The sequence below is a fragment of the Macrobrachium nipponense genome, chromosome 2, assembly GCF_015104395.2.
Source record: "Macrobrachium nipponense isolate FS-2020 chromosome 2, ASM1510439v2, whole genome shotgun sequence".
Classification (NCBI taxonomy): Eukaryota; Metazoa; Arthropoda; class Malacostraca; order Decapoda; family Palaemonidae; genus Macrobrachium; species Macrobrachium nipponense.
Window position 1 is genome coordinate 112,947,154 of NC_087201.1, and position 25,400 is coordinate 112,972,553.

General features: G+C 40.1%; 1 protein-coding gene across 2 annotated transcripts in view; it reads left to right on the forward strand.

The window, feature by feature from the left end:
- The window catches only part of LOC135220915 (prenylated Rab acceptor protein 1-like), a 72,127-nt gene that overhangs the window by 21,115 nt on the left and 25,612 nt on the right, over positions 1-25,400 (forward strand). For both annotated transcript variants that reach the window (XM_064258548.1, XM_064258547.1), the window contains exons 2-4: positions 1,116-1,236; positions 23,653-23,756; positions 24,027-24,226. In XM_064258548.1, coding sequence (XP_064114618.1) covers positions 1,116-1,236; positions 23,653-23,756; positions 24,027-24,226 — 425 coding nt within the window. The remainder of the gene's footprint in view (positions 1-1,115; positions 1,237-23,652; positions 23,757-24,026; positions 24,227-25,400) is intronic.

The following is a 25,400-nucleotide window of genomic DNA, read 5'->3' on the forward strand; positions in this document are numbered from 1 at the left end:
TGCTCTGGCACTGTAGGGAGTGGTCTCACCACATTTAATGCCCACGATAGACAGTTACTTACAAATCTAGTTATGTGTCTATGAATGCCAACCCAAAAGAAGTGTTCACAGGCTCTTCTAAGAGATCTTTCTATGCCTACATGTCCAGCATAAGGGCTAACATGAATCATGTGTATAGCCCTCTCTACTAAGGCTTGAGGAAGAACGACTTGAGCTCGGATATCAGTGGCCGTTTTTCATATTTACATAACAAGACATCTCCCTCAATAAAGAGCTAGGGAACTTGTTGCTCTTACCTTCGACACAGGCCTTGATCTGGCTAATCCAGGCTTCAGACCCTGAATTTCAACCAACTCTCGCACACTCCAATGGGTGCCAAATATAGGTGACACTAAAAACCAACGAACTGTTGGGGGATTGCTGGGGGGAGGAGACGCTCTTCTCAACCTGAGAGAAACTGACCGTTGACATACCCTTGGCGTCCTCTGAGGGGTTCCTGCCTTTGGGAGTGCTTCCTGTGTAGCTCTGATAGACCTGGGATCATAATTCTTCCAAGGTTCCTATTTGTTTTCTACTTACCACCTGGAAAAAAAGCCGAAAAAGAAAATATATCCGGGATTATGACCGACGGAACCCTCCCACCTTAATGCACCTTCGGTTTCAGGACTTCTCTAAACTGCGCCCTTTAGATTTCACATGATCCATTCACACTCTCACAGGCCACTTTCGTTTGGCTTGACTATAGTATGTCTGTATAGGGGTGACTGAAGAAAAGTGAGTAGGATGGTCCCTCATCCCCTCACTCACCTGTTACTTGGTTACTACTTTGCTACAAAGTTTCAACAACTGGACCAGCTATCACCAAAGGTATGCCATATAATAAACAAAGGTTTGTACTCTTGTAGTGATAAAGGTAATTAGTACTTTGCACATATAGTACTGTACTAGACTATATTTACAAAGACCATAAGAACTCTGGGGGTGTGACTAGTATTTAAAGAGTATTGTACATTATATTTTTTTGATGTTATGCTTACAAGGGAAAATGATTGTTCAGCGTAATATGTAGAAATTTTATTTGTTCCAGCTAATTACTACAGAGCAAAATTTTTCAGATTTCTCATGCAGCTTCCAGTTCAGTTACAGCTGGCATCACCAGCAGCTCGTGAATGGCTCTCTCGGAGACGGGAAAATGTGAGACCTTGGTTGGCCTTTGTTAACACCCAAAATTTTAAGGTAAGTGCTTGATAACTTGACTGACCTTTTACTTTACTGATGTTATTTTATATTCCTTAGAGGTGGCTTAAAGAAAGTAGAAGCATCAAAATGTAATAGTGATTTGCTTGATTTGTAATCTTACAGAATTCTAATAGTTTTACTTGTGCAGTATGTCGCAGGTGCTAACGTTTCCTTTAGTAGCTCTTTATTTATCATGTCTTCTACGTAAATAAGTTTAAAAAGCTAAAAAGCAAAAGAGAATGATAAATGTATTGTTAGTAACGTTATAATCCTTGATTAAATGTTACAGCCACAAGTAACTTAACAAAAACAGTTGTTTTCATACATTCAACTTCCCTGTCAGATATATACTTAGCTATAGACTCCGTCATCCCCGACAGAAATTCGAATTTCGCGGCACACGCTGCAGGTAGGTCAGGTGATCTACCGCCCCGCCACTGGGTGGCAGGAATAGGAACCATTACTGTTCTAGAACCAGATTTTCCCTGTCGTTTATGTTTTAAACATACGTCTGCGGTATCTCCTGACTTGATTTTCGTTTTTCATCGCCATCGATCTTCTGGGCTGTCTTTTGCAGGGAAGTAATGGGTCTTTGGTTCGGCATACGCTTTTATTAACTTTTTAATGAATTTCTCTTCGAAATTTTGAAGAAAATATTAAGTAAAACTACCGAATTTGTCGGTAGACACTCGCATAGTTTGCAAGAAAGGGAATTATTAATATTTATTCATTATTACATGTAATAAAGGTTACAACTTTATTGAGGAAATATTGAACTCAATTTCCTACTTTAGAAAGTCAGAAAAGCATATAACTAGATACGCTTACTTTAGAAGCTTTAATAGCTTTTGTGCTAACGAGCAGTTAGAGTATTAGCAGTACTAGTAGTTATTGCATCATCATCACCTTCTTACTTCACAGAAACTACAAATATATATATGCAAATTTGAAGATAATGGATGTAGGTCAAAATGCGAGCTCTTAAAAGGTAAGAAGTGAATATAGTGTTCCCCATTGCAGTGGAGGGTGCGTCTGATCGGCTCTGTCTCGCTCCTAGGTCTAGACCTCTTCCAAGCTCCCAAGCCCAGAGGAGAAGGAATGTCGACAACCGCAGGGGGGTTTCAGAGAATCCCCACCGATCAGGCGTCCCCTCAGCAGGTTCTGTAGAACGTCCCAGACTGCCAAGTTCACCATTGGAAAGGCGTCCTAAAATAGTGGAGGGTGCGTCCGATCGGCTCTGTCTCGCTCTCAGGCCTAGACCTCTTCCAAGCTCACAAGCCCAGAGGAGAAGGAATGTCGAAAGCCGTAAGGAGGTTTCAGAGAATTCCCACCGGTCGGGCGTCCCCTCGGCAGGATCTGTAGTAGCGTCCCAGACTGCCAAGGATAGCCGTTAGAAAGGTATCCTAAAACACTGTTTTTCGTCATCCGATTCTTCATCGAAAAAAAGGAGGGAGTTCTGACGAGTTATCGAGACCTTCTAAAGATCGTGGAATTCGCCAGATAACTGGATTATATCCCGGAAAGTATTCCGGAAGTCTATCCATCAGAAAAGAAGGAGAGATATATTCATCTAACCCTCCTTCCCCTAGATCGGATACGGAGAAGGAAGAAGTTGCTACGAAGATCCTGGAAAAGTTACAACAGCAAGTATCTTCGTTGGTTGGAGTACTAAGGAGGGTCCTACTCGGAAAGAGGACCGCTTCATTCCTATTGGAAAATCCTGTCCGCTAGAAGTCTCTGAGAGCTCGGGCGAGGCGCCTGCCAGGAGTCTGGCGCCAGGCTCCTGCCAGGCGCAAAACGCCTACTAGGCGGGAAGATTTCAAAGTATATAAATATAAAGAGGCGCAAGAGGCACCTGAAACTCCTACTAGGCGCTTGGCGCCTGAGCCTCCTTCCAGGCGCTTGGCGCCTGAGCCTCCTTCCAGGCGCCTGACGCCTGAGCCTCCTTCCAGGCGCCTGACGCCTGAGCCTCCTTCCAGGCGCCTGGCGCCTGAGCCTCCTTCCAGGCGCCTGGCGCCTGAGCCTCCTTCCAGGCGCCATGATCCAAGATCTCCATCTTCATCGGACATGGAGCTACAAAGGGACTTCTTGCAGGGTCAGTTTTCGCCTGATATGGTCTCTAGATGTCGCACAGGCGGCCGTAGCCCTTGTCGCGATGTAACTGATTTTGTGAGAGGTTTTAGACATTCAAGACCGCCTCCTGGTAGGGACGTTAGTTGTCGCACAGGCGGCCGTCGTCCTTATCAGGATAGTCTTAATGTAAGTAAACTGGGACTGAAAAAAACCCTTCACCATGCAAAAGGAGGCACTCTCCTTCGGTTGCTCATTCTTCTTCCAACTTGAATGGATAGGAAATGGAAGATAGATCGGAATTGGAAGCCAATAAGGGGGCAGGTCTCTTCACCCGATTTACACATGCGTTGCCAGATATCACAAGATTCCTTCCTTTCATCTGCGTTTTAACCGGATCCAGCTAGGCGCTAGAAATTATCTTATTGTTAAGACCGAAGGTTTGTTCACGTATGAACAATTATAATGCATCAGCAACATGGATGAAAGTCTGCCTTAAATAATAGTGGAGAAAAAAGTATAAAAAAATACTGGTATGACCACATTTTACTGTTGTTTTCATGCCAATAAAAGGTAAATATATATATACAGAATCAGTTTTTAACACAAAAAAACATGCTCCCAACACATTCTATCAACGAAAAAAATAACAGAGTTCACAACAAGACATACATATTTAAGTCATATTTGAGCTTAAAAGTACTTCTGTAATGGAAAATAACCTTGTCCCATATAAACAGAGTTTCTAGAGATCTATTTACACTAAATAGAAGCAAGGAAATTGCTCTAAATCAAATTAAATAGGGCGAAATAACCCTGCCTCTGCCCTCAGCTGATTTTTCCAAACCATAACATAGATTGCTTTGTTTGCATTTTATAATACGTACCAATACATAGTAATATGAGACTACATACAGTATTATTGGATACAGGGAAGTAAAGCATAACTTTTCAAAAGAGCCAAGGAAAAGATGCATATTCGTTAAGTTTGTGTTTTATGATTGTCTCTCGGTGCTTAGGCAAAGTACCATTAATCAGACAACAGAGCCATCTATTAATGAAAAAAAAGCTAAATCTAATTGAGTCTAGTTCATGTATTTAAGTAAATTTTCAACTTAAAATCACTTCATATAACGAAAAATAGCCTTGTCATATAAGCAGAGTTTCTAGAGATTAATTTACGATAAATAGAAGCAAGAAATCGCTCTGAATTGAGTTAAATAAGATAAATAGAAGCAAGAAATTGCTCTGAATTGAGTTAAATATGATAAATAGAAGCAAAAAATCGCTCTTGAATTGAGTGAAATACGATAAATAGAAGCAAGAAATTGCTCTGAATTGAGTTAAATACAGCGAAATAATCTTACCTCTGCCCTAACCTGATTTTTCCGAACCATAACATGATCGGTTTGCTTGTATATTTTATGATATGATAGTAACATAAGACTGCATACAGTATTATTGGATACAGAAAAGTGAAGGATAACTTTTTTAAAAGAGCCAAGGAAAAGATGCATATTCGTTGTTTGTTGTATTTTATGAGGTGGTCTCGGCACTTAGCCTAAGCCGATAACCAGACAATGGTGCTATGAACCCTACAAAGGGTAAAACCCAGTAATAAATATACAGTGTTCCCCGTATTCATAGTAGCGCCTTAATGGTGTGGTCAGTATGGTGTTGGCACACCACCTCTGTGGCCACGAGTTCGATTCTCTGGCATTCCATTTAGGTGTGAGAGATGTGTATTTCTGGTAATAAAAGTTCACTCTCTACGTGGTTTGGAAGTCACGCAAAGCCGTTGGTCCCGTTGCTGAATAACCACTTTTTCCATGCAAACGTAAAAACACCATACAAAAAACAAACAAATGTAATCGTAGGGGATGCATACCAGAACCCCCCCCCCCCCCCCTCGCCCCAGAATAGCTAGAACCCGCGAATAGTTGAAACCCCCTATAAAAAATGCTTAAAACTGCACTTTCTTAGGTGCACCTTAAGGAAAACCAACTAAAAATGTTTACATACCTGGTTTTTTTAAAGTTTTATCACAAAAAGTATATTTTATGATGAATTTAATTTAAAAAAACCAGGAATTTGTGGCTATTTCTCATAGAAAAATACCGCGAATACATGAATTTCCCATGAATAATGGGGGTATACCTATGTTCCAGAGAGAAATCTGCGAATATGGGGGTTCACTGTATTGAACAAGCCCCGTAAAACCGAAATGCTGCTAACCGGGGCTCTTCGTACCTCTTTCTCATCCACAATCAGTTGTCACAGCCTCCTTTCAGTCAATGTTGTGACTCGATCTATGGATGAATACATTTACTGACTTTGTCGTTAAAGGTGCCTAATATAGTCTTTAGAAGTAATTCAGGATGTTGCAGGTATTGGGAGGGATGGCAGTGATTTTTTCTTGCATCCCAGAGTGCCAAATTTTGAGAAGACATGGCAGGTTGTCTGCACACTCTTTATTACAGGTTGCTGCTGAAAGTAATCTCTCCTTGTGGAAGAGCTTCATTCGGGGGTTATCTTTACCCTTTCCAAAGGGTTACATATACGCAGCAATGGAGAAAAAGTGTTCCAATACCTAGGAGTCTCTTTCAAATTACTGTATTTTCTTATAATTTTTGTGACAAAGTGCAATTTTTGTGTTAAAACTTTTAAAATACTCTGGTATAAGGGTTTTTAGTCTTTTTTGTTTTGTAACTATCAAAATAGGCAGTTATAAAGCATTTTTTCAAGGGGTTTTAAGTATTTGCAGATTTTAGCTATTCGCGGGGGTTGGGGTTCTGATACCCATCCCCCGCAAATACGGTGGGTCTACTTTATATAAATTTTACGTTGCAGTATTCTTGTTTATATTTTTACTGTATACTTTCTCATTTCATACAATCAACTTACCTGTCAGATATATACATAGCTAAGACTCCGTCGTCCCCGAGAGAAATTCAAATTTCGCTCCACTCGCTACAGGTAGGTCAGGTGATTTACCGGCCTGCCCTGGGTGGCAGGACTAGGAACCATTCCCGTTTTCTACATATTTTTTCTGTCGCCGGTGGTATCAACATTGTTGTTACTACCTCCTGACTGGAATTCACTTTTCAAGGCAATTGATCATCTTTATTGGACTTTTTGGTGACGTACCTGGATCGTTGTTTTGGCATTCGCTACCATGGACTGGATTTGGACTTGCTTTTGATTTTTCTTCAAGAATGTCTGATTCAAGTGGTTGTGTGAGAGTGTGTGTGAATGTAGGCTGCAAGGTGAGGATACCGAAGGCTTCGGTTGATCCTCACACTGTATGCCGTAAATGTAGAGGTTTTGACTGTTCTTTGACTAACACCTGTCATGAGTGTGAGAGGTTGAATGTTGAGGAATGGAAGACTCTAACTTCTTATTTGAAGAAGTTAGAGAGGGATAGAGTGAGAAGGGCTGCATCTAAGAGTGCGGGTAGTACAAGGCCTATTGAGCCTTTTAACGATTCTAACTCTTCTTTAAACTATGCATATGATTCTAATTCTGTATCAGGGCCCTCACAAGCTTTGCATTCAGATTCGGCCTCAGAAATCGCTGATCTGAAAGCTACACTTCAGAGGATGAAATCCAAAATGGCTGCCATGAAATGTAAGGATTGTGATAGTGACATATTTAGTGAAGTGAGTGCCCCCAGTGTTGTGGAGGGGGCGTCTGACCGTCTCTGCGACGCTCCCAGGCCTAGACCTCTTTCAAGCTCCCAAGCCCAGAGGAGAAGAAAAGTCGAAAGCCTTACGGAGGTTGTGGAGAATTCCCCCCGGTCAAGCGTCCCTTCAGCAGGCTCTGTAGCTCAACAGACTGCTCAGGACTGCTATAGAAAAAGCGTCCTCCGAGAGTCCTTCTCTTCGTCCGCTTCTCCCTCACCTAAACGAGGGTGGAAGGATTCGGACCTTTCCAGGCCCCTGTAAAGGCACTGGAAAGAACCTGTATTGGATTCTAGCCCTGAACGCTTTTCTGAAGAAGCGCCTTCCTCGATCAAGAAAGCTAAGAGGGTTTTGACGTCTCCTGGCTTTGACAAAACTCCTTCGAGGTCTCCCTCTCCCGTTGAAGAGGACGCCCAAGAGGCTTCCAAGAGGATTCTCTTAGCTGTCCAAGAACAGTTATCCGCCTTGGTAGGAGTTCTTTCGAAGGATCCTCCTCGTAGGAAGGACGTGAGGCTTCCTGTCAAGAAGTCTCGTCTTCCTTCTCCCAGCCAGGAGTGAGGCTCCTGTGGGAAGTGAGCGTCTTCTAGGCGTGAGAGGTCTCCTGATAGCGAGTCGTACGCCAAATATGGAGCGCCAGCCAAGCGCAAGTTTTCTTCCAGACGAGAAGCGTCTTACAGGATTGAAGCGCCAGACAAGCATGAGCAGCCTAACAGGCACGAGAATTTAGCCAGACGTGAGACGTCTGCCAAGCGAGCAGCGTCAGCCAAGCGCGAGGCGCCAGACAAGTGTCATCCAAGCAGGGATGAAGCGCCAGAGAGGCGCGAGGCGCCAGCCAGGCACGAGGCGTCAGCCAGGTGCGAGGCGCCAGCCAAGCGCGAGGAGCCAACCAGGCGCGAGACGTCTACTTTGATTCATAGGGGCTCCGTACACGCTCTTAGCCCCTCTCCAATTAGGAGTTTGTCTCCCGCAGAGAGAGAAATTGGGGAGGAAGACCCAGACTTGAAGTTGAATTCTCCTTCTGATCCTTTCTTGGAAGAGGACTCAGAAGACGAGACTCACGGCAGAGAAGGGCTGTCTAACTACAAGGTTTTGACAGCTCTTCTTCTTCAGGAATACGGAGATTCCTTGACCCCTGCCGCTCCTCCTTCTCCACGCTCCCTTTTTTCGTGCTCCAAGACGCCAAAGTCGTCGTCTTTTCTGAAGATGAGGCCGACGATTTCAATGAAGAGAGCTCTTCACTCTCTGGATAGCTGGATGCTAACCAAAAGGGAGTTGGTTAGAACTGTGTTCTGCATGCCTCCCGCTAGACTTACGGGCAAGAGAGGTATTTGGTACCAGACTGGGGAGAATATGGGTCTCTCTCTCCCAGCTTCGGCTGAAGCTGACTTTTCCAGTCTGGTAGACACATTCAGGAGACATAGCCTACATAATGCACGAATAACTTGGGTCTTTCGGAGCTGGATCTTCTCCTCAAGGGACTCTTAACATGTTTTTGAAGTCTTCAACTTCCTGGATTGGTCCCTTGGGGTGATGGCCAAGAAGGCCCATGCCTCGGAAGGCCTCGATCCGGACGTACTCCTCTCGATCCGGACGTACTCCTCTCGATCTTGTCGTGTATTGACAAGGCGGTACAGGACGGCTCAGGGGAAGTCTCTTCCTTATTTGGAGCCAGTCTCTTGAAGAAGAGGTCTGTTTTTAGCGCTTTTCTGACAAAAGCAGTATCTCATTCTCAAAGGGCAGCATTGTTATTCGCTCCCAGGTCTGACTTTTTGTTCCCTGCGCAGTTGATGAGGGACATTTCCCGTTCGCTGACGGAGAGAGCGACACAGGATCTTCTCCTTCAGTTGTCCAGGAAAAAGAGACCAGTGGGGGTGGGAGAGAAGAAAGGTGCTAATACGCCTCTGCAGCCCTTTCGAGGAGGTCCTCCCTCTAGAGCTCTCTCTAAAAGGAAAGCGACTGCTCTCTCTAAAAGGAAAGCGACTGAGAGGAGAGCTTCTTTCCGTCCCTTTAAAAGGGGAAAATGAAGCTGCGCTCCTCCAAAAACCAGTAGGTGCCAGGCTCCTGGGATTTGTGGAAGCCTGGACACTCATCGATACAGACGCTTGGTCAATGTCTGTTCTACAGAAAGGATACCTCATTCTCCTGGACAATCCTCCTCTGACTTCAACTCCGCGGGAATTGTCCGCCAATTACAAGGACCCTGTGCTGAAAGATACTCTTCAACGAATGGTGGATCAGTGCTGGATCAAAGCTCCCCGGGGTTTTACAATCGCCTTTTCTTGGTTGCGAAAGCCTCGGAGGGCTGGAGACCAGTTCTAGATGTCAGCGCTCTGAACAAATTTGTTCAGAAACAGAAGTTCTCCATGGAGACTTCTGCGTCAGTCCTAGCGGCTCTTCGCCAAGGGGATTGGATGGTTTCTCTGGATCTCCAAGATGCCTATTTTCACGTCCCGATTCATCCTTCGTCGAAGAAGTACCTCCGTTTCATGACGGGGGCAAGAATCTTCCAATTCAGGGCCTTGTGTTTCGGCCTTTCCACTGCTCCTCAGGTCTTCACAAGCCTGATGAAAAATGTGGCGAGATGGCTTCACCTGAAAGGTATCAGTATCTCTCTGTACCTAGACGACTGGCTCATCAGAGCAAAATCAGAGAGACAGTGTTTGGAGGACCTTGCTTTGACACTAAACCTGATCAAGACCTTAGGATTACTCGTGAACCTCGAGAAGTCCCAACTGATCCCCAGCCAGAACTTGGTCTATCTGGGGATTCAAATGGATTCTTGGGGTTTTCGAGTATTTCTTCTCAAGAGAGACTAACGAGAGGCTTAGAGAAAGTCTCTCTCTTCTCTTAAGGAAAAAAACGTACTTCGGCGAGGGAATGGTGAGAAAAAAAAAACCCCCTTTTAGGGACCCTTTCCTCGCTCGAACAGTTCTTTCCTCTAGGAAGACATCATCTCCGTCCTCTTCAGTTCTTCCTCTTAAATATATTTTTTATAGTTCTTGTACTAACAAGGTTTTTACCATTTTTACCGACTCTTTGAGTGTTTTATCTTCTCTAAAAAGCCTAGTCTCTTGCCACCCTTTAGTGCAAGAAGTACAAGATTGGTTTTATCTTTTAATTAATAGAAGAGGATTTTCTGTTAGATTTTGTTGGGCTCCGTCCCATGTTGGAATTGTTGGGAATGAGCGAGCCGACGCTGCTGCTAAGGCTGCAACTAGGCTTAGGCACATTTCCAACATGGGCGTCCCTGTATCTGATTTTAAAAGTACCATTCGATTTTATTGTAGAGACCAGTGGCAGGCCCACTGGTCTACTTTAGATAATAATCTTAAATTGAAATCGATTAGGCCTTCTGTTCATCCTTGGCCTCATAGCCGGATGGATAGAAGGTCTGAGATAGTTTTAGCTAGATTACGTATTGGCCCCACTAAATATACTCACGGGTATCTAATGATGAATGGAGCGGATAGGCAGGTTCCTCGCTGTTCCACTTGTCATGTGGATTTGACTGTGGTGCATATTTTGGTGGAGTGCCCTCATTTTGAAAACAAACGTAGAGCATTTTTGCTGGCAAATAAGTCTCTTGGCGATATTTTAGGTGAAGGTGCTCAGGCAGAGCAAATTATGACATTTTTAAAAAATATTGGTCTTTTTTATGAATTTTAATTTTCTCTTAATTGTTTTAGGTTTCTTGTTTGGTTTTTATGAATGAATGATTTTTATGTTAATTGGTTGTGTGTATGTTTGTTTGTACGACAGTGACTTTTATTCCTAAAGATATATATGCGCTGAATGGCCCCTCGGCTCCGGCGCTTGGCTATGTGCCAAAAATTTTATAATCTAATCTAATCTAATGAAGACAGGACTTCTTTCGGACAGTTTTCCCATTCCAGTAATGATGAGACGTCACTTGGAATGGTGGTTGCCCCCTCTGAAGGAGAACAAGGGGACTTCCCTAGAGACTCAGAACCCGAGCCTTGTATTGTTTTCCGACGCGTCGGAAAAAGGTTGGGGAGCAACCTTGGGAAAGAGAGAGGTGTCAGGCACCTGGAATGCACTTCAGGTGTCCTGGCACATAAATTGCAAAGAACTATTTGCCGTACACCTGGCCCTAAAGAGCTTCAAGCCTTTAGTGACGAACAAGGTAGTCCAAGTGAATGCGGACAACACAACCGCCCTTGCCTACATTCGAAAGCAAGGAGGGACACACTCGTATGCCCCATACGAACTCGCAAGAGACCTTCTTTTGTGGACATCCCAGAGGAACATCTCCCTCTTGACGAGGTTTGTTCAAGGAGTAAGGAACGTGAGGGCAGACAGGCTGAGCAGGAGGAACCAGGTCCTTCACACCGAATGGACCCTCCACTCAGAAGTTTGTCGGAGTCCCTGGTCTCTTTGGGGGACTCCTCATGTGGACCTCTTTGCCACGTTCCTCTCAAAAAGACTGGAAGTCTTTTGCTCAGAAGTAGAAGACCCCAGAGCTCTAACAGTAGACGCCTTCCTTCTAGATTGGTCTCATGTAGACGTATACGCATTTCCCCCATTCAAGATTCTGGGGCAAGTGCTCAGGAAATTTGTGACATCGTAGGGGACGAAAATGACCCTGATAGCCCCCTTTTGGCCAGCTCAAGAGTGGTTCACGGAGGTACTGGAGTGGTTGGTAGACTTCCCCAGATCCCTCCCACAAAGGATGGATCTTCTCAGACAACCACACTTCGAGAGGTTTCATCAAAACCTCCCCGCTCTCGCTCTGACTGCCTTTCGACTATCGAAAGACTTGTCAGAGCGAGAGGCTTTTCTCGCAAGGCTGCAAGCGCGATCGCTAGAGCCCGGAGAACTTCCACTATGTGAGTTTACCAGTCTAAGTGGGAAGTATTTAGAAGGTGATGCAAGTCGAAGAAGTTGTCCTCCTCCAGTACCTCTGTAACAGAAATCGCCGACTTTCTGTTATTCTTGAGAGAGGAATCTCGTCTCTCCGTAGCCACTATAAAGGGTTACAGGAGTATGCTTTCGGCCGTCTTTAGAAATAGAGTCCTAGATCTGGCAAATAATAGAGATCTACACGATCTGGTTAGATCCTTTGAGACCATGAAGTCTAAGAATACATCTCCCCCTAACTGAAACCTCGACGTGGTTCTGAAGTTCTTGTCCTCGGGAAGATTCGAACCTCTGCATATGGCCTCGTTTCGTAACCTAACGAGAAAATGTTTGTTTCTTTTGTCACTGGCAACAGCTAAGAGAGTTAGTGAGCTGCACGCCCTTAGTGATAAAGTGGGATTCAAACTAGACTCAACCATCTGTTCATTCAAAGCTTTATTTCTGGCGAAGAATGAAAATCCTTTGAATCCCTGGCCGAGAAACTTCGAAGTTAAAGGCTTATCGGGTCTCGCCGGCAGGGAAACTGAGAGGTCTCTTTGCCCAGTAAGAGCTCTTAAGTTTTACATGCAGAGAAAGAAACAGTTGGGAGGTTCTAGACAAGGTCTCTGGTGCTCGGTGAAGGACCCTTCAAGACCTATGTCCAAAAATGCGTTAGCCTTTTTTGTTAGGAACGTCATTACCGACTCTCATAAGGCCTGCACGGATGACTCTTTGAAACTCCTGAGAGTAAGAGCTCATGAGGTGAGAGCAGTAGCTACGTCTCTCTCTTTTCAAAGAAATATGTCACTAAAGAATATCTTGGAAGCGACATATTGGAGGTGTAATTCAGTGTTTGCTTCTCACTATTTAAAGGACGTTCGTGTGACCTACGAGAAATGTTTTTCTCTAGGTCCTTTCGTGTCTGCGGGCACAATCCTGGGTACAGGAGCTAACACCAATCCTTTAAATGATGTTAAGTCTAATAGATATGTTCTAGACTTTCTGCTGAGCAAGTGCAGGTGCCGCACTGGCAGCCAGTCACTTTCGTTCAGTAAGGAACTCTTGTGATATCTTTTATTAGATGAGTATCATTAAATTTTTTCTTGAAAATTGATGTGTGCGTGTGTAATTTGGTTTTGAGTTATGGTTGTTGTGAAGAGTTTGGGGATAACTCGGAGCAATTATTAATACTAACATGGTGGTTAGGATCAGGTGGTCGGGATTGGTTGTGTGCTCCTTCATAAGGTGTATTGTCATATAAGTGGATCCAGCACCATTGACAAAGTCCTTTCAGGCTCTGCCGAGTAAGTGGATAAGACCCCTTCGGCACACCACAAGAACTCTTGGCCATAGATCACATATCTCGCTAAAGTTTCTTGAGGTGATGCAGACTCCTGGGCGACAGCCACAAAGTCTACCACCTATCAGGTAGGAACCAAGGTTTTTTGTACCTACAACATATGTTGTTTACCTGTCTATTCCATAAAGTAGCTGTGTCTTACCCTCCACCGAAGGGTGCCAATCAGCTTTGTATATATCTGACAGGTAAGTTGATTGTATGAAAATGATATTGTTATGATACAATAAAGTTTCATACATACTTACCTGGCAGATATATACGATTTAGGGCCCACCCAGCCTCCCCGCAAGGAGACAGGTGGAAGAGAGAAAATATGATAGAAAACGGGAATGGTTCCTAGTCTGGCTTGTGCCTTGTATGATAAGGCGCCCTATGAGGTAATGTTAGACTTGCGATAATCTATACGCTAAGTCGGTTGGTATTGCACTTCCATCTTCAATGGAGTGTCTGGGGTTTTGTAGATCACTTACGAAGTCGGTATTATCTTTACGACGATGTGTTAAACTCATGGTTCGGTGAGGTTCTTGTAGAAAACACTAAGTATAAAAAATTATATATTCTTCTGAAGTTTTACATGGTGAAGATCAGGTATGATTGTACAAGTCTTCTAATACAACGATAGCGTTGATCGCTTCTGTCCCCAATGATGATGGCTAATCCTATTCCTCTACATGATAAAGCTTAGGTAAAAGAGGTAGCAAGGTCTTCTAATTGACGAATAGCTTGATCGCCTTCTGCCAATGATGATGGCTAATCCTATTCCTCTACATGATAAAGCTTAGGGGTTTTAGAAAAAAAAAAAAAGAAGGGTTTTAAACCCAAGGTCCTTCTAACTGACGAATAGCTTGATTCGCTTCTGGCCCAATGAATTTGATGGCTAATCCTATTCCTCTACATGATTAAAGGCTTAAGGTAAATGAGGTACAAGGTCTTCTAATGTCGATAGCTAACTCTGTTCTGCCTGTCTACCATCTCTGTTACAAGTTATGAAGGAACAGACAGTAGTTCGAACATATGAACATACTATCAGATGACATAGTTTCATACGAACACACAATCAAATGAGACACTAACAGATCACGTAGGCCGTAGTTGTCTCAAGCAGGGAGCTTGGACTAATGTTTATAAACAATTGAATGACTACAGGTGACGGCATGTTATCTTAGCCTACATACTTATTGTATACGTCATCTTTAGCGTCTCTAGTCTGATCACATTCCTGCAAGCAATCTTTTATATATATGGACTAACATTCCATATTTTTATTATGTAAACACTTACATTAGCTCGGTCAGCTACCAAAACCAACCACTGAATATTACTCAAACTTGACTTGCATTTGACTTATAGGAGTGTGATACAGACACTATGTGAATATATATATATAAGTAAATAAAAATTCATTGTGTACATGAATTGATTCAAGTAATAAAATATAAAACAATGATATTGGTAAATAATAGTGATCACGTGATATATAATGATACAGTTTCTCACTTCATCTCATTAAGATACATATGCTACAGAAAATACTAATGTACTGATAATTGCATAGAATGAAGATTAACATGATAAAAATCATATTATAACTGATAAAAAATTTCATATATGAATTGATAAAATTATTAATGTTTATGCTGATTGATTCGTTGATTTTTATGCTAAATGTTATATATCTGATTCATTAATTCATATACTAACTCATAAATAACTGCAGATATTGGTAAGAAAAAAGGTAACAGATTGATTATAGGCTACCTGATTTGTTTATACATATGTATATGGATTCATATAATTATGATTAATATATGTGCACTTTAAAGATTCCTATTGCGTACACGCAAAGATATATTTAGATTCTGTTATTTATGATCATTTATATAATAGATTCCTATTGCGTACACGCAAAGATATATTTCGACTCTGTTATTTATGATCAATTATATATAGGATACATGATACTTTATATATATAGGATACATGACCGAGGTTATACTACTTCACTTTCAACTAGCTTTCGAACAACTTTTCGTCCATTACACAGTTCCAGACAACCACCTTTAGCCAATGAAACGGCCTTTTTCAATGGTTAAAACAAGGGGAAAATTTGCCTGGGCGGGTCCAACGTTCTATTTTTGCGCTCATACTTATTCTCTGCATCCTAAGCTACACGATTACGTTCGCGATGAATAAAAAAACATCCCCAGCACGAGTCCTTCGCCAGCAAAGTAGAGTTGAATATCCTTCGGGTCGTAAACGTCGGAAGTATGTCCCTTTCGTAGTCGATTCCGACAGTCGCTGGAGCGTTCCGCATGAAAACGAGATTAACGACGAGATACGGTGTCGGTCGAAGAAGTCCATGAAATTCCTTTCACATTGTAGGCGGTTGTTACTTGACTGTAGTCGTCCGCTGCAACGAACGATTTTTTGAAGTTGCGATGTGAAACTCTCGTACTGCAGGATACTGTAACCAGGTTCCATTAATCAGCCTACAAGTGAAATTATACTTGTCACAAGGGCAGAGTAAATTCAGACGACATCCAAATACAGGGGAGGGGAGAGAGCCATTTAGACCAGACTTAACCCACATGAATTCGCTGATATTTTGGAATTCAAAAGAGTCCGCTGTACAAACTTTTTATATCCGATGGCATTAACAATGAGTGAACCTATCCAGTCTATGATGACTTGTAAAAATATCCATAATTATAAAAAATAAATAGATATCATTACGAATCTCAAAGAAAATTCGATATTACTGGTAGTAAGTTACTAGACAAAGAAGTGGAAAACGGAGCTAATTGTAAGATTGCCAGGCAACATAAGAGTCAAAGAGAAGATTAATCATGATTCTGTAGTTCTCTATGCTAACTGAAATTAAGTTGTGATAAAATCTGATCCTATGTGCCCTAACAAAAGTTTCATATTCAAAAATTCTCGCGCGCATCCTCTGAGGTTAATTTTAAACTTTATTAATAGGTAGGAGATGCAACGAAAAAAAACCCACTATGTAACTAATTTCTAAATAAACTTGGGTTTTTCAAGAAAATGTGATCATTTTCCCATGAATGTATTTTACTTGAATTGTAATAGGCTAATGTTGCAAGTAAAATAATCCATATCCATATCGTGATACTTAAATTCTAAATGTCTATGAGGTTCAGAAAAAAATTAATTCATTTTGATGTTATAGAAATTCTATTTCCTTATTTTGTTTTATTAATTTTAAAATGATTGCAAGTTGCATTGCGCATATCCGATAGACACTTGACCTAAACGTCTGCCTTGCCCATGAGAAGTTCGGGCTAAGCATTCCTTTCTCCAGTCAATCTGTTTTGGGCAAGCAGAGACGACACACAGATGAAGCTGTGTAAGCAGATTATTGAGGTTTAAAGGAACAAAATGCTGATACGGCAATGATGACGTCGTCACTTGGCAGGAGATTACTCTCAGCCAGCTAAGAGTTATGTTACTTGCTGTAATAAATACGACTTTAGGATAAATTTATTATCTTTTTAATACTCGACCCACACGAAAAGAATGTCTGAAAAAAAAAAACAGTACCAAAATTGAACAATATGTTAGTTTCATGTTGGAAATCTGCATAATTGTAATTATGTTAAATTAAATATTCCTTATTCAAACTATATGAAAAAGGTTTCCATACAAATTCTATATATATTATTAGCCCTGTATAAGATTTCATATAGGATTATTTCATAGATAACATTTTCACTTCTAGACTTCCTGACTTTAAAATCTCTTTTATTTTATTTATTTATTTATTTATTATTATTATTATTATTTTTTTTTTTTTTTTTCATTGACTACGAATATAAATCACCGGGACAGACAATATGTCAGTAGGTTTTGGATATGTGAACTTTTAGCTTATTTGTCATTACTAAAGCGTTAAGTTAGAGTTCAAATCTTTACGCATATATATTTGGATATTTAATGGTTACGTTTTGCTTATTGATTTATCGTGATTCCTTTTTTATTATAATTTGTAACCTTCCGACTTCTTACGGAGTGTATTATATTGACTCCACTTGTATCCATATTTATTTTATTTTTTTATATTTATTTATTTATATATTTTTTTTATATATATTTGATAAATTAATGGTGGCCTGATATGTGGAAAAGTGTTCTAGCGGCGTACCGTATAAGGCTACTTGCGGCATCAATTCTATAGATACAAGATATAAATGATAAAGGTATTTAAAACGCGAGAACCGCTATAATCCAGTTCGGATCCAATATCACGAGTTGTAACTCGTAAGACATTGACACTTCCTATTTAATTATCAGTTATTCTACCAAACCGATTGACTCTGGGTGATAAAATATATTATTTGTTTTCTTAATGTAAAGGAATTCACACAACGTGTTAAGGAGATTATTATTGAATTACACCACCCGAGTCACAGATTATTATGTGTTGAATTCCATATTTACTGATTTAGCACTCATAAATATTCGTAACGCACTCAATTGCGGTGTTTGTTTTTAGTGCTATTAATTCTATATAACGTGTCAAGGAACTATTAACACTAAGAAGTGTGTATTCCCTCTGTCAGACTCGTAATTCTGTTAATAATTCTACGTATATTCTTTCAAGGATTGATTTGGCACAGGATAGGCCCTTAACTGACAGGTGTCTTAGTGTATCCCTTGTTTTCATGACACGTGTTACAATTAGTTATGTGCTTTTTTATATCAAGCATTGTAGGCCAGTAAAACTAGTTGATTTGGCTTTCTGTGACATAGTAGGGAACCCTGATGACGGAATGCAACCAGTTTATGACGATTGGTAATGAAAGAGATTATTACTACTACCTGGTCGTTAGTCATCTGCTGTGTTCTTCGGGTTTTCCTCGTCACGGACCTACATATAATATTACATTTGATTACATTATTCTGATACACATACTTTAAATATACTTTTGCTTTAGGGTTTCTGCTCGAAGGGTTTATTGTTTTTGTTTAGCCGCTGACCCTGTTTCCGTTTCGAAGTGTTTATTGTTTGGTGTTTATTGTTTTGCTTATCGCTGTTGACACTTGCTTTGTTCAGTTTGTAACAGTTCTGCGCTCCGACCCAGATATTCAATGCTCATGCGAATTTCTTCAGGGTTAAGGAAATTTTCTTGTTTAGATACGCGGTTTTTAACAATAGGCACGGATGTTTCTATATCTTTTAGTCTAATTAATGGTTCTTTGCAGTATGGTGCGGGATTGCGGGATAATGCGTCAGCTATGATATTTGCTTTCCCAGGTAGATATCTTATCTTGGCTCCAATAACCTGAATGATCATTTGTCACCGAGTTCCTTTTGGACTGTGATTAAAGCCTTTGAAAAACTCGGTAAAGGACTCATGTTCAGTAAGGACTTTATCAGGATAGCCATAGATTATGAACTTAAAATGTACTAGTGAGTTAAAGATACCTAGCCCTTCCTTGCCTATTACTGCATATTTACTTTCAGAGGGCTTTAGTTTACGTGAATAAAAAGCTATAGGGAAGAACTGTTTATCATATTACTGAAGTAGTATCCCTCTTACCCCTTGGTCTGAGGCGTCTGTTGCAATAAAAAAAATTCCTTATTTAAATCAGGGATTTTTAAGTTAGGTAAGCTGCATTTTCCGCTTTTAAGATATCGAACGCCTGTTGATGCTTTCAGACCATAATAAATCTACGCTCTTCTTCGTAAGATCTGTTTAAAGGAGCTGTCATGATTGAAGAGTTACATATTTACATAAGATTGTAATACCCACTACAGCGCAAAAGTGCTGTATCCCCGCCCTCTTTTTACCGTTAATAAGTACCGGAAAGTTATGAATAGCCGACACCTTACCATGGACTACTTTTAAGACCTTGACCAGACACATAAAACCTAGATAAACATGTTCGGTTTTAAAAAACTCACATTTAGATATTTTACTCTGAGATTATTTGTCTTTGTCTCTGTAGCACTAGCTCTACTTTATGTGAATGTACTTCTAAGGTATTAGAAAAGATTACAAGATGATCCATATAGGCATGTAGGTTATCCCCTAAAAGTCTCCAAACACTATATTGTAATTGGGGCGCAACGTAAGCCGGAGGCATACGTAAAATTGATAATGTCCCCTGAGTGTGCTGAAAACGGTGTATGAGGTACAATCACTTAGGTAATGGTATCTGGTAAAAGCATTTAAGTAAGTCCAAGTTGGTGAAAAAAAATTTATTCTAACCTAACAGAGATAAGATGTCGTCGGTAACACATCGCACTGGAAACTATCGGAAGTCGTTTCCTTGTTTAAGCGACCGTAATCTGCGCAGATACGCCAAGTCCGATCTTTTATGGCATGACGTTTGAGGGAAAAATTATATGGGCTATTTGATTTCCTAATGACTCCTATTACTAACATTTTTCAACTTCGTCATTTATCTCTATTTTGAAATTTCATTGAGAATCTATACGAAGGTACGTAAATAGCTTTATGTTTGTCCTTAGACCGTGTTTTGTGTTAAATTACATCCGTTTTTTTCCAGAGATCACTCGCCAGTGGAGAAACTTCCTGGTATTCAGGTAAAAGATAAAAAAAATTTCTGCTGAATCACCTCTGCTTGAATGACTTTACGGATATTACTTTAGATAGATTATCAGAGAGATTCATCTACGACTGGTTGGGCGGGATTAAAAATTAGCAAACAATAAAAAAAAAATGCGATCTTTATAACTTCCGTATCCACGATATGTACACTTTTAGGCTTTGTTCGCGGAAATCGTTATATTTCAGAGTGTCGGGAAGGATTAAAAATTTCATTTCCCAGCAAAGTCTTTTTACACGCACTAAGACATTCGAGGGTGCATGCTTCTCGAGATTTTGCGTGCAAAGTGCGACTGCGGTTGTGGGAGAATTCTGTTGGGTCATTTGAACAATGTTACGATTTATGAGACAAATGATTTGTTCTTTTATATAAGTTATTATTTGATTAACTGTCTCATTTTTGTTCAAACGGATTTTAATATGTTTGAAGGTTTATAGGATTTTCCTTTGATAAACACGCCTTATTTTTGCAGGATGTAAGATAATATTTTGTATACCCCTAGATGGATCTTACAATTACACTACATACAGATCAACGTTTTTTATAACTATAGAGGTATCTGTAAGCGCTCGCTTATCCGGACTTCTCATTAGAGAAGTTCGAACAACAGACGGTGAGTCCGTAAATACAGGATATTACGTCTACTAAAGAAATAAACAAGATATTCTAATTTTTTACGGCGCGTACAGTCGGCTTTATCCACCACTACTTATAATAACTTACGTATTAAAAAAAAACGAAAACCTGCTCTGATTACTTTTATACGGTCGTGTGTTTCATAGGAAAAATCCTTTTTAATTCAAAAAGATATCGGTATGTATGAACCAACATCGCTTTTCCCCACTCTGCTAGAGTCGCTTATTGTGTGGAATTTGCTTTGCTTTGAAAACTCGGCAGATTTAACTGACCTTGACCGCTTGACTAGGTGACACAGTCACCGAGTTTGCTTGTTTGATTCTGAACGGGCTACTGTTTCTATTTCTTTTTTGTAATAATTAGGATCCTTCTCTTTATTACCATCGCAACGTATTGTGTGTTTTTAGCATTATGTTGCAGGTTACGTATAAAGCAATGAATGACGAACTATTAGGAACTGAGCGATTACTAATAAGACAAGTTATCACTACTGCATACAATATTAACTGTTTGTACTTCATTCTTTGCTAAAATTTGAAATAGTGAGGGATCCTGGTCAGCGCATTTAGCCTGAATGAAAAGTTTTTACAGACATGTTATTCCTTGCAATCCAGCCATATTTTTAAAGTTAAGTTGAGTCATTGAGGTTCGATATTTTATATAACTCAAAAAAACTCAAGGCTAAAACTGCGATCGGGACTTGCAAAGGAGCATTTATTGTCATGACCCGAAATAGTGTTACCTCTAATTTATATAGATTTGTACGGGTGTTCCACTTGTTTTTTGTGTGTTTTCTAATCACAGACGTCCACTGCGTAAACGCATATTCACTGTTTAATATGATTTGTTACGTAAGGGATTAGTAATCACCCAAAATGATAAAATTAACATAGTATATGATTATGATATTTCAGTAGAACTTCTGGAAACAGACACTCAAAGATAAAAAACTCGCAGTAGCGAAATCTCAATGATGTAGATAATTTCTGTAAAAAAGTAAGATTAAGAATGTCTCGTAACTTCAGCCACAGGAATAACGAAATTCGACCTGCAAAGGAAACACTCAAAGTTTTACTCCAAATGAATAAAAAATTGTACTTAGCTTGCTTTTGTGGGAAGTCACGGTGTTCCGATAACGACACACGGCCTTGGTCCTCCTTCTCTATTTAGCGGATGACCTGGTTTGGCTTCAGTTTCCCCCGTGCGCGTTGTTTTGATGATTCGAGCCCTTGAAAGATCCGATGCTGCAGACCGCGTTCGTTTTTTTGGTTTCTTGGAGTGCCGGAAACGCTCACTAACGATGTTTTCTTGAATGATTCTAATGAGAGACGAAGCTTGCGTTGTCGTAGGAAAAAGACACGTCGGTTTTGTTTCTTGAAGTTATTCACTAAACGATGATACTAAGTTGGTTGAAGAATTCTTATTGTTTTCTGAAGTCGCTCACTAACGATGATACTAGGTTGCCTGAAGAATCTGCTGCTTCCGTCGTGTTGACTTCTTATGATACATGATTTATTATTCTGGTTTTTCTTCGTAGGACGTTGTAGAGTTCTTCTGGTACGCTGGCCACCAATATTAGGGCTTGTGCCTTGTATGATAAGGCGCCCTATGAGGTAATGTTAGACTTGCGATAATCTATACGCTAAGTCGGTTGGTATTGCACTTCATCTTCAATGGAGTGTCTGGGGTTTTGTAGATCACTTACGAAGTCGGTATTATCTTTACGACGATGTGTTAAACTCATGGTTCGGTGAGGTTCTTGTAGAAAACACTAAGTATAAAAAATTATATATTCTTCTGAAGTTTTACATGGTGAAGATCAGGTATGATTGTACAAGTCTTCTAATAACGATAGCTTGATCGCTTCTGCCAATGATGATGGCTAATCCTATTCCTCTACATGATAAAGCTTAGGTAAAGAGGTACAGGTCTTCTAATGACGATAGCTTGATCGCTTCTGCCAATGATGATGGCTAATCCTATTCCTCTACATGATAAAGCTTAGGTAAAGAGGTACAGGTCTTCTAATGACGATAGCTTGATCGCTTCTGCCAATGATGATGGCTAATCCTATTCCTCTACATGATAAAGCTTAGGTAAAGAGGTACAGGTCTTCTAATGTCGATAGCTAACTCTGTTCTGCCTGTCTACCATCTCTGTTACAAGTTATGAAGGAACAGACAGTAGTTCGAACATATGAACATACTATCAGATGACATAGTTTCATACGAACACACAATCAAAATGAGACACGCTACAGATCACGTAGGCCGTAGTTGTCTCAAGCAGGGAGCTTGGACTAATGTTTATAAACAATTGAATGACTACAGGTGACGGCATGTTATCTTAGCCTACATACTTATTGTATACGTCATCTTTAGCGTCTCTAGTCTGATCACATTCCTGCAAGCAATCTTTTATATATATGGACTAACATTCCATATTTTTATTATGTAAACACTTACACTGCCACCCAGGGCAGGCCGGTAGATCACCTGACCTACCTGTAGCAAGTGGAGCGAAATTTGAATTTCTGTCGGGGACGACGGAGTCTTAGCTATGTATATATCTGCCAGGTAAGCATGTATGAAACTTTATTGTATCATAACAATATCATTTTTTATTCTTTAAAAGTATTCTTGTTTATATTTTTTATTTGTATACTTTCTCATTTTTATTCTTTAAAAAAAAAAAAAGCAATCGTGCGTAGGATACATATGTATGCAAACTCATTCTATGCTGTCAGTGAACTTGTTACCGCCTATTTGGTTTTTGTCTTGCCTACATATGAAATTTGCATTTTAAATATTGTACAGTGATCAGAAGGAAATATCAACAGTGATAAAATATTCTCTCGTTTACTTTGTATGTGTGGTAATAATGCTTAAGAGTAAACTAAACTTGTAATGAAGTACAGTACAGTAAATCAGGCAAAGCAACAAAATGTAACACATACCTACATATGCACCCACTCATTTGATGGCATCATGAACTTTCTGGAGTTTGTTTAGTTTCGTTTCGTGTTTTTCTGGTTATGATACAGTAATTCATATTTTACTAAAAGATATGTACAGTTTCAGTGGCCAATTCCAGCTCCCACTGAAGAACACTTTCTATATAACTTTCTATAAAAGGCTATGGTTTGTATACCTTTGAAAAATATGAATTGCTTAAAAAACTGATAGTGTTTTAATGAAAGTTTTGTACTCTTAGGCTCCACCCAATATTCAACGATGGACTAAGAGAGTGACAAAAAATGTGGATTACTTCCAGTCAAATTATATGTTTGTTTTCATTGGACTTATTCTCTACTGCTTGTAAGTATATTCAAGGTTGTTATGATTTTTGTCATGGAATCAAACATATTTTCATTAATTGGCAAACCATCTTATAATTTGGTTTGTGTTTGTTTGTTGATTATATTCTTTTAATATCTGCTATCTAATACAAATGTTACTGTTGGATTAGGTGTAGCTAATGTCTCTAAAGGTCACCTTGCACTCTCCAGTTCAGTCAGGTTTGAATAAATAATTTTCCATATACTTGTGGTAACATTTCTTAATTCTATTGCATCACATCTTTTTCAGGATCACATCACCATTGTTATTGGTTGCTGTGGCAGCATCACTTGGTGCTTGCTATGTACTTTCATTGAGAAATGCTGAAAAGAAGATAATAGTAGGTGGCCATGAGTTACCTCTTGTTCATCAGTATGCTGCAGTGGGAATTCTATCTCTACCCATTTTTTATATTGTTGGAGCAGGTGCTGCTCTGTTTTGGGTGCTAGGTAAGTAGCTATGGTAATGCATTTGTTGCTTTTTGGCTTGTAAATGTTGAATGATGTACTGTACTTTTATTTTACTACACTTGCATGGATATAAAAATTATAGATAATTATATTCTGTAACTACTGAATAGTACAGCAGAAAGCCAGTCATAGCAGACCTTCATTACTGGTTATATACACTGGAACCTCAGTTTTCGTACATAATCCGTTCTGGACCCTCCAATGAAATCCAAAACAATACTTTCCATAAGGAATAATGTAAACACGTACTATTAATGTGTTCCAGAACCCAAAAAATATTAACAAAAAATACATACAAAAAATAATGAGAAATAAATATAAATGGTTAATGAAACTAATAGTGAACATTTAACATCACTCTTATCTTTATGGAAGACTCTTGTTAGCGTATGGAAGACGGAACGGAGGTCAGAGGGAGGAGGAGAGGTTAATGTTTGGAAGGGGATCAGGTATCAAGAACCTATCTGGGGTTACTTCTTTTCATTTTTTAGTGGCACTGTATGTGGTTACTTTCCCAATCCTATTTTTACTGGCACTAGGACCAGCTTGAGAGTCACTGGACCTCTGTAGCACAACAAAACTCTCCAGACATATTTGTTTTTGGTGTTTCTTTAAAATTTGCCTAAAGTTGAACATGGCATTGTCATTAAACATGGAGACATGGGTTACATCTTTGTTGGGATGTGTAATGGTAATCGCTCTATAGCGAAGTAAAACATATTAAAAGAAAGGAAAATGCATTTTCTTCAAGTAGGTCTGCAGCAAAAAGGCATTCGTGCACGGGTTGAAGGCACCTATTCTCATGATTGTTCTAGAATCGTCAGGTAAGATATGGAACTCAACAGGCGCCGACATGTCATGAGGAATGCAGCGTATTATGATGCAATATTTCATCGAGAACCTTCTAAGACGTTCTTGTCATCTCGGAAGCCTGTGACGTTTGCTGGTAGGCCCCGCCCCCAGGTTGCAGTATATATACAATTGTCGAAGTAGCAGAGATCACAAGATCATCATTGAGAGATCAGCAGCAGAGATCATCAGTTAGAGGCCAGCAGAGAGCAGAGATCAGAGCAGAGATCTTCAGAGAGAGATAAGAGGAGAAGGAACAGACGAAGGATAAGAGAGGAAAAAGGCACTCAAGAGTTTGATCGGA